This window comes from Parus major, chromosome 5 (assembly GCF_001522545.3).
Source record: "Parus major isolate Abel chromosome 5, Parus_major1.1, whole genome shotgun sequence".
Classification (NCBI taxonomy): Eukaryota; Metazoa; Chordata; class Aves; order Passeriformes; family Paridae; genus Parus; species Parus major.
Window position 1 is genome coordinate 42,099,120 of NC_031774.1, and position 12,726 is coordinate 42,111,845.

General features: G+C 36.8%; 1 protein-coding gene across 4 annotated transcripts in view; it reads right to left on the reverse strand.

The window, feature by feature from the left end:
• The window catches only part of SEL1L (SEL1L adaptor subunit of ERAD E3 ubiquitin ligase), a 36,354-nt gene that overhangs the window by 15,430 nt on the left and 8,198 nt on the right, over nucleotides 1–12,726 (reverse strand). For all 4 annotated transcript variants that reach the window (XR_004497724.1, XR_004497723.1, XM_015631001.2 and 1 more), the window contains exons 4-12: nucleotides 9,400–9,567; nucleotides 8,702–8,807; nucleotides 6,842–7,004; nucleotides 5,338–5,391; nucleotides 5,198–5,257; nucleotides 4,533–4,614; nucleotides 4,069–4,223; nucleotides 3,267–3,323; nucleotides 2,194–2,262 (exon numbers count right to left, since the gene is read on the reverse strand). Coding sequence is in view for 2 of the 4 variants with exons in the window: in XM_015631001.2 (XP_015486487.1) it covers nucleotides 2,194–2,262; nucleotides 3,267–3,323; nucleotides 4,069–4,223; nucleotides 4,533–4,614; nucleotides 5,198–5,257; nucleotides 5,338–5,391; nucleotides 6,842–7,004; nucleotides 8,702–8,807; nucleotides 9,400–9,567 (914 nt within the window). In the remaining 2 variants the exon portion in view is untranslated. The remainder of the gene's footprint in view (nucleotides 1–2,193; nucleotides 2,263–3,266; nucleotides 3,324–4,068; nucleotides 4,224–4,532; nucleotides 4,615–5,197; nucleotides 5,258–5,337; nucleotides 5,392–6,841; nucleotides 7,005–8,701; nucleotides 8,808–9,399; nucleotides 9,568–12,726) is intronic.

Here is a 12,726-nt window from a genome sequence, read left to right on the forward strand (position 1 = left end):
AAACACTCAATCATGCAAAAATCTCGAGACCAGTGGAAATCAAACTGTATTGGCAGTCAAAATACTTTGCAAAAACAAAGCAAAAATTGGTTACTAAAGACAGTTCACTTCAACAATAATTAGTGACAGAACACTCAACCAATAGAGAAAGTAGGAACTGCAATTTCTTCTGTCAGGAGCCTTGAACAGCACATTATGCTATTTTTTAATGCTTTAAGGACATGAATTTCGTGTCCTCTACTACAATGACAGCCCGAAAAAGAAGAGTTAGAGCTGGTGCTTATCGTAGCCTAACACTAGAAGGTACTCAAATGGAGTAATAAGGATTTCAGTCCTCACAGGCTGAAGGTAATCTGCAACCCAGATCTCAGACAAGGGACCTAAATATCTTTCTAAGCAGTAATGCGTTATCATCACTGCCAGCAGCCCACCAATCATGCTTTAAATTAGATATCATACAACAACTGGGTTAAAGATCACCTAGATCGAGCTACCACACCACGGGCAGGGATACTAGCCACTAGACCAGGTTGCTCAGGGCCCAAACAACTGGCCTGGAACTGCCCATGGATAGGATACCCACAACTTCTCTGGGCAACCATTTCCACTGCCTCACCATCCTCTGAATAAAGACCTTGGTTTAACATTTAACCTCTCCTTGTTTAGTTTAAAACCATTTCTCCTTGTCCTATCGCTATGTGTTGTGCAAAACGCTGCCCTCCCTCGTTTTTGTAAGACCCCTTTAGGTATTGGAAGGTTGCAATGAGGTCTCTCTGGAGCCTTTTCTTCTCCAAGCTGAAGAACTCCAGCTGTCTCAGCCTGTCTGCATTGGAAAGGTGCTCCATCCCTCTGGTCATCTTGATGGCCCTCCTTTGTAATTCACTCCAACAGGTCTGTGTCTTGTCCAGCTGAGGACTACACACCTGGACACAGTACTCCAGGTGGGGTCTCGTGAGGGCAGAGTAGAGGAGGAGAATTTCCTCCTTCAACCTGTTGGCCACTCCTCTTTTGATGGAGGCTAGGATGCTGTTTGCCTTTTGGGCTGCAAGTGCACACTGCTGGGTCACATCCAGCTTTTCATCCGTGAGATGCCCCAAGTCCTTCTTCGCAAGGCTGCTCTCAAGGAGTTCATCTCCCAGTCTGAACTCATATTTGTACAGGTGCAGCCCTCCCATTTGCACTTGTTGAACTTCATGAGGTTCTTATGGGCTCACATCTCAGGTTTTCCCAGGTCCCTTTGGATGGCATCCCATCCCTTTGTGTCACTGCAGTGCTCAGCTTGGTGTCATCTGCAAACTTGCTGAGGCTGTGCTCAATCTCACTGTCTGTGCCACTGGTAAATATATTAGAGAGCACCAGTCCCAAGACAGAGCCCTGAGGGACCCCACTTGTTACCAGCCTCCCCCTGGACATAAGGCCATTAATCACAACTTGCGGGCTATATCCATTCATCCAATTCCTTATCTTCTGGATATTCCACCCCTCAATCCACATCTCTCCAATCTGAAGACAAGGATGTTGTATGAGACCATGCTGAAGGCCTTACAAAAGTCTAGATAGCTCATATCAGACATGCTTCCCTTGCTGATCATTGTTTCTGCTCCATCATAGAAGGCAACTAGATTGGTCAGGTAAGATTTGCCCCTAGACAAAAAGGCTTCATCTGAGGTGACTGAAACAATGGCCCACCCTGCAGATAGATTCAGGCTATAGTGCAAAGTAAGTTCAGGCCTATTGACAATTCTGACTCAGATGCCTCAATTCTCTACACAGAATGAAACTGGAAGAATTTCCTTCCCATTTTGTTTCCCAACTTGGTATTTCCTGCTGGGCAAAGTTTTGAGAAGCCTAGCTTTTCCCCATACATTGTGCGGAAAAGAATAGTTGCCTGTATAGAGTTTTGAATTCCACCACAAAAAAGGACACTGAAAAAATTATTTGATTTTAAAAAAAACCCTCTAGTTCAAGCACTATTTAAAAAATCCCAAAAATTCCTAAAGTAAAGAAAAACTCAGACAAGACATAACAGACTACAACACTCAAATCTTGCAGAAAAATTCAACACAGGAGTTAAATGACAATACATAGACTCCAGAATTCAAGTTTTAAATTGCCTGATATCAGAAAGCAGGGAACATTGCTATTTTTCATTGCAAAGCAGATTTCTTGCTTTTGAGAGTGTTTATACCTTACCTTTCCTAGAAAAGCCATAGCATGGGAATTGCCAGCATTAGCTGCTTGATTGAAGTATTCAAATGCTCTCTGTAGAGAAGGAAACAAGTGTTTTAACCATCATCATTATTATTTGAGTAGCTTTCTTGCAATGGAGTCGAGGCAGGTAGATTTGTTACTAGGTTCTTCTGGGAATAAAGTTATCAATCCCACCTAATTTAATATATGTGACAGGGTTCTTCACTTACATAATTGCAATAATAAGCAGCAATCCTTCTAACCAGTGTATTCCAAAAACCAGAAGGGGAAAACCCAACAAACTACAACTGTTACTATGCACTAGTTACACAGTTAAGTCTTACTTTTTTATTGTATCATCAAACCCTGTTCAGAATTAGCAAGATTTGCCAATTCTACTCTACTTTTACACAGAATTTGGTTATACTCCTTCTGACCACTCATTATCATCCCTGAACCCTCCTGAAACAGTCATTTTGAGGTATTCTAAATATGATGACCAATAAATAATTTCTGTTAAATAATTACTGTATTGGATTAAATAATCCTCAGGACTACACATCCTTAGCTCTCCATTTTTTCAACAGATACTTCAAGAGGAGGTTAGCTATTTCAACTTCCATAAGCAAGGTAGTAATCTTGGCTTACATCAGCAGGAGTTCTATTTTCTATGCACACTTAATACCTTTAGTATTTAAAGTTGAAGTGTTTTGTCTGGAGAAGCAAAATATTTTTGTAAGCCACAAACTACACTACACCACTAATGCATGCCCACTGCATCATGAAGGTTGTACCACATATACAAAATCTCAGTCAGCTCCAGTACTACCTGATAAAACCAGTTTTTATTTTTGACATTCTCATTTCTAAGACAGTTCGTCTTAAACTAATTATGTAAAAAAAAAATCAGTTCCATCTTCTAGTCACATAAAGATTAAGTTTCATTGAACAAGGCTATTGAAATTGTTACATACCATACAGTGGCACTTACACACTTGTGCATCACTGTTTTCTCAGTAATACTTTCTCACCCTCTACCTAGTGTAATATGATTCAGAGACAGAGAGAAATGGTACCTGGTGATTTTGCTCTACTCCTCTTCCCCCATGCAAGTGCAACTGTCCAAGGCCAACCTAAAAATAAATTTTACGTTGCAGGTAAGTAATTTTTCCCTTGGGACTTCCTTTTTCAAGCAATACAGATACAGGTGAGCTAATTACATACACAAAGATAAACAATATCAGACTTGAAGATGCCACAAAATTTGAAGGCACAGATTTGCTTCAATAACTACAGTATAGTCCTACTTTTTCACACTAGCCTCAATGGAAATTTATCCCAAATAGAAGCAACATACTGTCCTATATGTAAAGTAACAACTGTTCACATGAATCCCATCTACCTAAGTCTTAAGTCACACATGACCAACTTGGCCTGGGACAATTTGCCTCTATTAGCATCCTCCCCTCCTGCACTGTGTGTAGAAGAGGTCCAGCCTGCAGAAGTCACGCAAAAGCAGGAACAGTGAGAAAGTGAAATCCCTTGTCAAGGCCAGTTTATTTATTTAGCCTTCCTCCACAACATCTGAAGCTATCCTTGAAATAGTCTGGCTGGTTTCTAGTGATAGCCAAGATCTCATTCCTTAGATGCTGAAGTTGTAATGTTTTGGACTTATTTTCAAAAAAAAATTCTGCATTTTCTGTCCAAGTTCTACCTTAAACACACTGCAATTAAAGTCTCGTCGCATGAAAACTAATGGGGAAATAACAAACAGGTTGATTCTAGATGAAGAGAATGCTAAAGCTTCCATATTTCATAAAGCTGTTGCTGTAATTCTTGAAAAAATGTCTGAATGCCATCAGGTGAACTAAATCTTACCTGTGCTTGTACATCTCCCTTCTCTGCTAAAAACTGGTAATATTGGATCAAGTCTTCTTCTAGCATCCCACTTGCCATTCCCGGGTTTTCTACTTCATCTGCTAAGCGAATTCGCTGAACTACTGTGCCACCAGTCAAGGAAATGTCACTAGCAACTGGAAAACAGATGAGATAAATTTTCAGACAGGTTTCTTCAATACAGAAGTTACACCATAACTTAGTAAAACCAGATGCCTACAGAGCTTCAAGCCGTTACTCAAGAGAGAATTAATTACTTTGATACCCTCTAAGACATTTCAATAGAGATAAAAATAGCATATCATAATGCAGAGCCAAATGGATAACTTGTTTAATAGCAGGAATTCTCTATACTATTAGTTTTGGGAGTACTTTAGTATCCTGTAGTTGAATGATACAGAAGTACACAGAAAGTCAATAATGTTACTCTAGTAAAAAGTTTTTACCGTGATTAGCTACAAGTCGGTAGTGAGTGAGAGCAGATTCACAACTCTGAAGGACTCCTATCCCAGCCCAGTACCGGTAACCCTAGAAAGGAAATTATATAAATATGGGATTATCAGTTACTTGAGAACATACTGCTTGCCAGGTTACAACATTTTTTCACATTACTTGATCAAGAGACTGGACAAAGGCCACAAGACCATTGTAGCTACATAAAGAACGAACAACTGACACTATTAATGGTTAAACATGGCCAGTGTAGTTTGGATATTACTCAAGAAAAAGCAAATAAGCAGAATGATGCTTAAGAGTGAACATGTAAAGTATTTTATTTACATATTGCACTTGGTCTTAAATCTCACAATACTGATGAAAACAGCATTTTCTGTAAAGATCTCTTTCACAGTTCTCATTAGATTACAAAAATTTTAAGTCTGACAATTCTAAGTCAAGAAATGTAAACATGGTCCATCTAAATTCATAGCGGCACACAGCTTAAAATGAGCAGACAGGTCCTTGAATTAAAAATGAATAATGGGGAAGATACTACTGCCCACCCAATGCCTGCAAAATGATCTAGTATTTGGACAGGGTATTCACAGGAAAAGAAATCTTAACACTGAAAATGTAGTCTTGCATGTTTAAAGTTATTAACCATCTTACTTACCAAGATCATGTGAGCGATCAGATTTCCTCCTAAGGCTCCAAAAGTGTAATACACCAGGGCCTTAAAACAAAATCATTGGTTATTTAACATCAGCCCCTGTGAGAAAATACAAGATCACACACTGAAAATTGCAAAATTACCTTAGCTTGACTAGAATTGACTCCTAGGCCAGATGCATATAGAAATCCAAGAGCCTAGAAATAAAATAAAGTTTGTCAGCGCACCTGTTAAAAAAGCAAGGATCAGTTTTCCTGGAATACATAGGCATAAAGATTCAAAGCTATGAAGACTACTCCAAGTTCTACCTTCCGTTTGGTGCTGCCTTTATCTGTACTCTTCCCTGCCCCTTCCAAAGTATCAAGTTTCTAAATTATTCAGTTGCTTAGGATGCGAACATAAATTATTGTTCCACTGGAATTCAGATGACTGAATCAAATTAAAGGAACAAACTACTATTTCGCTGCATATCAAGTGTAGATCCAAAGGTCCTAAACAGTGAAAGTATCACAGTTTAAAGACCCTCAAGTGAAGCTAAGCAGTATCTGTCAGGTTATTCATGTACTCAGTTTGCCTCTGACACCAGTGTATAAATATCTGTGCATCACAGCCTTGCATAGAAGGCTCGTACTGTCTGATTCACAGTTCCTATGAATTTACAGTTTTGCATCTGTTCTGCCACTGGTTACTTGCAACTGTGACTATAAATATAAACAGTAAGAATGCTCTGAGCTATTTGGCTGAGGTTCTTTCAGAAGTTATTTTTGTTCTTATTATTTACATAGTTATTGCTCTACCTATCACACCTGTTACAGCTGGTAGCTCAAAATAGAAACTAGTAGCACAGAAGACAGTGTACATGTAAAGATGTCTTTACTTCACAGTGTTCTAAGACTATTCTAGGCAATCTGAAAGTATACACAAGAATTATCTCATGCAGACAGTACTGAATTCCAGATCAATAAAAGTCAAGGTCGTCATTGAGAGATAAAGTCTCTGGAGAAAACATGCTTTCTATGGTAAATCAGTACTCCACCATTAAACAGGAAACAGCTGGAGGTTTGGTAGCCAAAGAGAAGAGAAAGTTATTAGCTCCTTAAGAAGTTGACACTTCCAAAACAAGTTAGAACTAAACAATAAGTATATGCAGATACTGAGACATTAAAATCAGTAACACCCATATTTTATGACATTTTGTAATAGTGAGTATGAATAATTCTGTGTTCAAAGGCACAGAGACTAAGCAAGTCTCAATCCACTAGATACATGTCAAGTTTCCTAGGAGGTTTTATTTCCTAGATTATAAATAGGTGTCATCTCAGATAAAAGTGCAAATGAAAAGCCATAACATTGCACAATAAACACAAAAAGTACACAGTTTCAGAAGATTTGTTGACTGAAGTCACCTATTTTTTTGACTTATACATTCAGTGTTGTCAGTCATATAAGAAAAAAAAATTAAATTAAGAACCCATCACCATCCCATATTACTGGTAGTTAAACATTTTTTTACAACTCAAACAGAAGATATGTTTGTGTTTACTTTGAGGGTGCAGGTGCCATCTATAAAAGCACCCTAGACGAAGTACAATCATAAACCAGTTATAAACCTATAGAAGCATCTGCAGAATCTAAGGACATACATACCATCTGTCCTTTAGGAGAACCTTCTTCTGTTAGTTTTTCAAATAGTTCTTTTGATGACTGGATGTTCTGCTTGAGGTAATCTCCAAACAACAAAGCATAAGACACTTTCTCCATTGCCTTGGTATGATTCATGTCAGCTGCTTTCAGAAGATACTGATATGCTCTTAAGAGAAAACAATTTCTTTGTCAACTTTAAGCAAAGTAGCAAATTCCATTAATAAACCTGAAGATTCTTGAGAGGGGTTTTGTTTCTGTGTTTTAGCCTTTATTTTCTAAAAATGTGGCTACCTCCATCCATTTGTTCCAGCTACAAATCATCAACATAAGCAACAACTCATGATTTAGTTAACAGACAAGCTGAATTTTAATGTTTGCTCTACTCCACAAGCAAAGCAGTATGCATTTCCACTCCTCTAAGATATACAAGAAATTTAAGGTCAAATGAACATATTTTTGTAGCAATAATTTTTAGTTCTGTACTAGGCATCTGATAGGACCACTCCCATAACAGTCTTGTATATCACCATAAAAAGAAGCAGCCTAAAAAAAGACTATGGAGTCTCCACAATTTGAGTACAAAACCTCTCCAGTGAAAACATCAAGCCTTGGGCCCAGGGCAACTGCATATGTGATCAATTTTGTGCTGAAAAAGTCATGCTACCAATCAGGAGTATTCTGGAATCTCCTCTTTCTATTTCAGTCTCAGAAACTACAGTAGCCCTTCAAAGTAGCTGGTTTCACAGCAATTAAAAACCCCCTAATCTTACATGGAGTTATACAGTATCAGCAAGCCTGCATCAGCTTAGCCTCAGGGACTTTTGACAACACTCCAAGATTTTCATTTGTCCTCCTTTCGATTCTAAGGCTTGTTCTTTAGGATTACTAAGGCATACCTTGTTCCTCTCAGAAATTCATCTTCTAAGAAAGTGTAAGGTACACAAGAGAACTAACAGCTAATATTGTTTTAGAATTTTTATACTAAAAAATATGACTCAGAATCCAACTGATATTACCTCCCTTTGTTTTTGCCAAGGTGCAGACAACTTTAGATGTGCCTCATTTTCCCTGATACAAAATACAAATACAGTCCTTTATTTCCACAAACAAATTTAACTCACATATTAATCAGCAGAAGTCACCACTTACTGAGGAAGGTGTCAACATGAATAGGAGGAAGATCTAAATTAACATAGCAACTCTAAATTATAGTGGCAAGTCCACAGCTATTTAATCAGTAGTTGCATGCATACAGAAGAGAAAGTAGAGACAAGAATGAACAGAACACCAATGTTTTATTTTTTGTTTTGTCTACACGCATTAACCCTCTTCTTTCTAACAACATTCATTATTAGAATTTTAATGATTTGTTGAGATTAAGTTTAATACTATTTTTATGGTGACCAAAACCATCGGAAAGGAGGAGAAAAAACAGTAGGACAAGAAAGGCCAGTTTTTCCCATTTCATCTTTGAAGCAGAACGAGAACCAAACTGTAAGAAACATGTGAAAAAGGACAATTATCTCATTTCACGTTCTCAGTTTTTTCTCTGAGCAGTTGCCACATATAAACAGAGGCTAGAGAACTTCAGCATTGTCTTACATTAAGTCAATGTTTTGATGACACCCACCCTTCAAAAATTAGTCTTACACAATTTTTACTGCATTCAAAGGCAGTAAAAGTGCAGGCATAAATTTGTTTTTCTAAATACCCTGAATTTACTATCTTCTATCACTGCATAGTTTAATGTTGAGTCCAATAAAGCTCAAAACCTCAGGGCGCTCATATAAGTTCTTTTTGAGTTAAGCAAAAGTGACCAGCCATATCATCCTTCTCCTGTGGGGGTGGATGAGGTATACTTACACTTTTTTCTGAGCCTTTTTACTGCTTTCATTAAGTATTTTCATTCCAATCTGATAAACATCCTCAGCTTCTTGCATCTGCCTTCTCTTATTAGACTGCTCTTCAGCTAAAAAAAAAATGTGTACATTAAGAGTTCCAATTATACACTCAAAACTCCTGTTAAAATTTCTGCTTGTTCTAAAGGGTAAGTACAGCCAGAAACGTGTTTCTGAAGACCAATAAACAAACTAAGTGATTACAAAAAGCTGTCTAATGGATGTGTTTGATATATTAATAGATGATTTCTTCTTGCGTTATGTCTCTCATGTACAAGTTTGCTGATAAAATATTCTTTTCATTCATTGTACAAAAGCAAGCTGTGCAGGTTCCTACTTCAGAAGGAGGTTTCCTAGAGAAGCGTTACCTTTGTGCAACAAATCAGTAAGTTTAATCGGTAACACTGTCAAATCCCTACCCTCCTACAACCCCAGAAACAGTTTTACAGATGCCTTCACTGCAAGATTACCAAATCAGGTCTGGGAACTGGCATTTTTTAAAACTTCTTCCGTCATGAAAACTTTGCCTTTATAACTACTTGGTTACTGTGGCACGAAGTGGCCAGGGACTTCTACATCCTGAAATAAAGAGTGTTAAGAGGATTGAAAACACTAGCCTAAAAAAGCATTCCTTAAACAATAACAAGACAAAAGGTTGCTTACATTCACAGAAGCCCCACTTTTGATCTTTCTTGTAATCATAGGTTGTTGCACACCAAAGCCTGCCATCTTCCCTCCCATCGGCAGTGCACTCTGCATATTCCTTCTCCATAAACAAAAACGGAAAGTGGCAAGGTTCACCATCTGCAGTGCCTCCAATAGCTGTCAAAACTGAAAATGCACACCCAGCAATTAGACTACTCTCCTTTACTCCCAAATTAAAATCATGTATTGCATACAGAAAAGTACTCCTATGTTGGTTTTAATTTCTATGAACTACAATTAATCAATTTTTCAGTAGAATTTCTAAATTAAAAAAGCTTGAAAAAGCAGTTTTTCTAAATAGCATTTGAAAAATATAATTCTTAGTTTTAATTATGAAATTAAGCAACAGGTATATGGTTTCTTATATTCTCAGTTCTAAGCAAAGAAAATGTCATTTGATTGGAGAAGGCAAATCTCAGCTACATTTTTATTGCCTACCAAAATGAATAGTCTTTCCTTGCACCTTCTCTTCTCTGCAAAAGACCTTGTAATGCATGTTTGAAATGCATTGCAGACCACATTCATTTTAGCCCCAGGGTTAGACACAATCATGACAGAACACCACACATCACGAAATGCTATATTGAAAGTACTGGTACGCCCTGGAGTATCAGCAGGGAGTACACTTGATCCTACAACTATATGAAAAGTCTTAAGTGAAATCACTACGATGTAGATGAAAGGATTCTCCTCACAATGAGTTTGGCAATTTTCTACTCTTGAAAATACTTAAGATTAAAATCGTTAGTTCATTTAACCAATACATTTAGTTGCATTCAAAATGGCTTTGAACAGCACAATTTATCATTTCTCATGCACTAAAACGTTAAAGGTTACCGATTCCAAGATCATGGCATTTTAAAAAAAAAATCAATCTTCTATGAAGACTAAGAATTCTCTAGGTTTTGAAGATGGATTTATTTCAATTGGACTTGTATAAAAGTTTTCCTCTTTCAGTAAGCTAAATCCAACAATTGGGTTCAGCTTCATTTGAAAACATTTGCAAAATCATGGAAATGACAATGCAAATTATAGAGTTTTTTCAACTTTGTAAATTTTGTACTTAAAGAGAAAAATGGTTAATTTTTTGAGGGTCTATAATTGAAAGGCCTAAAGACTATAATAATTTAATTAATTCATGTTGATTTTTTTGAAGCAAAAGAAAGTCTTCAGGAATAGCTGGACCTGTTCAAACTGCTCTTCATAACTTGATGCCTTGACACAGGTTGCACCATATCACTCCAAGTTAATTATATCACAAGAGAAAAACCTATTTTCAGTAACTGCACTCAAAAATAATGTGTTAAGATGCAACTAGCCTGGAATAATTTCAGACGTTTGTTAGTTAGGTTAGCTACAAAGTAATACACAAACTCCTTCTAAGGGTTCATGTAACTACAACTTGTGGGACCTCTTATCACTGTCATTTGAACAAGCTCCAAGTCCAGAATATCAGCACTACTCGAGAACTCATGGTTTTACTTGTACTGTTTTGTACTGTGTGGAAAGCAGTTTTACATAGCGCTTTGCATGAGATGTAGCTGCATACTAAAGTTATGAAATTACACTGCCCCAATGCTCCCCTTTACATTTTTTTTCTAATTCTAAATTCAACCACAATGCTATTTTTGCTCCCAGATAATAACAAAGACTAATCCCAAGAGCAACACAGCAATGAAATCACAGGTTAAAATGCTCACAACAGTTATTTATGTACTCAGACATTTATAAATATTAAGTGAGGCAAACAATTTACCCAGAAGATAAATTGGCTTTTGTCAAACCAAATGCTCCAGAAGGAATTCACCTCTTTACTATCTCTGAATAAAATATGTGGTATTTCATTATATTTTGTCCTAATTTACTTATGTCTTGTTTCATACTTTATGCTGTAGGAAACCCAAATATAGATTACTTATAAGTATGGGCAATATTACTGTAAGATTCTTCCAAACAGGAAAATAAATGCAACAGGAATTGCTAGCTCTGTATGAACTTGTGAGCAATTTTCAGCAAAAACTGTTATTTGTATGGAGCTTTACTGTTATAAAACCCTAGAACACAAAATAGCAATAACTAAAAAAATACTTTCTTTACACACAATCTCCTCACTCATCAGAAGAGAGCGGGACAACTTTCTTAGAAAGTTAAAACCTTTACTAGCACTAATTCTAGATTACTGACTTTTGGTTCCATATCTTAGAAAATATATATGGAAATTCACAGAATATACTTTTGTTCCACACAATGTCATGACCATACAGAGTAGCTAAATTGTTTTCAGAAAAGCTTTTGTGTCCCTTAATGCAGTCCTGTCACCAGTAGCTCATCTAGAGGTGTAACATCTGTACCTCAGATAGATGCTCACTTAAAGCATATGTAAAGCTGTCCTTTAGCACTCTTTTCTCCTAACAGAAAACATGCACTCCTCTTTAAGAACTGCTTATTTAAACGAAAAATCCCTCCATTCACACTGCTTATTTAATTCATAAGATGTTCCATGAACTGTGCAAGACTTAAACTTACGATTTTTGAAAGTCATTTGCAGTATGTTGATAGGTAGAGTTAAAAACTTTAGTTCCTGAGGAGCCAGACAGCTGGATGTATTTTTGTATGAGATTAAAAGTATCTTAAAGTTTACTTTTGAAATAGACTGCACTGACTAAATTAACATTAATAACAGTGATTAGCTCACTGTTTTGTGGCAGAAAGATATTTAGTGGATTTTATACTCTTTTTTCCTGTACAACACAGCATCAAAAGCAATGGTTAAGATCATTACTGAGTTTTCACAAACTGGTATTAGTTCTGCTCTAATAAGGAAACAGCTCAGAAAACACTCAGCCATTACATGATAGAGCTCATTTACTAACTTCTGCTTTCTTCTGACATTTCAGTATGAGTTGAGAAGACAAGTATCATTAGTACCACATGACTATTTTTCAGTAATATTGAAGATGTACTTTTTATGGACAAGTAAAAAGGAAAAGTCTGCTGCATAGGTTAAGGTACTCAATGTACTCATCTAGTTATCATCTAGTACTCATCTAGTTATCATCAACTACTAACTGCAAATCAAAAAATCATAAAATTATGTAGTAAAAAAGCAATATTAGAATTTCCTTGGAATTTAGGCCCAAGACATAAGGTTTTACCTATATTTAAAAACTTCATGAAGTTTACATGCAATTTAGCTACTGCCCTGAGGAACTCAGTGCTGCTGTAAGAAGCTTGTCTTTACATTACTATTTGTTCCTTTTCTGTCAATTGACTCACCAGGCAAAC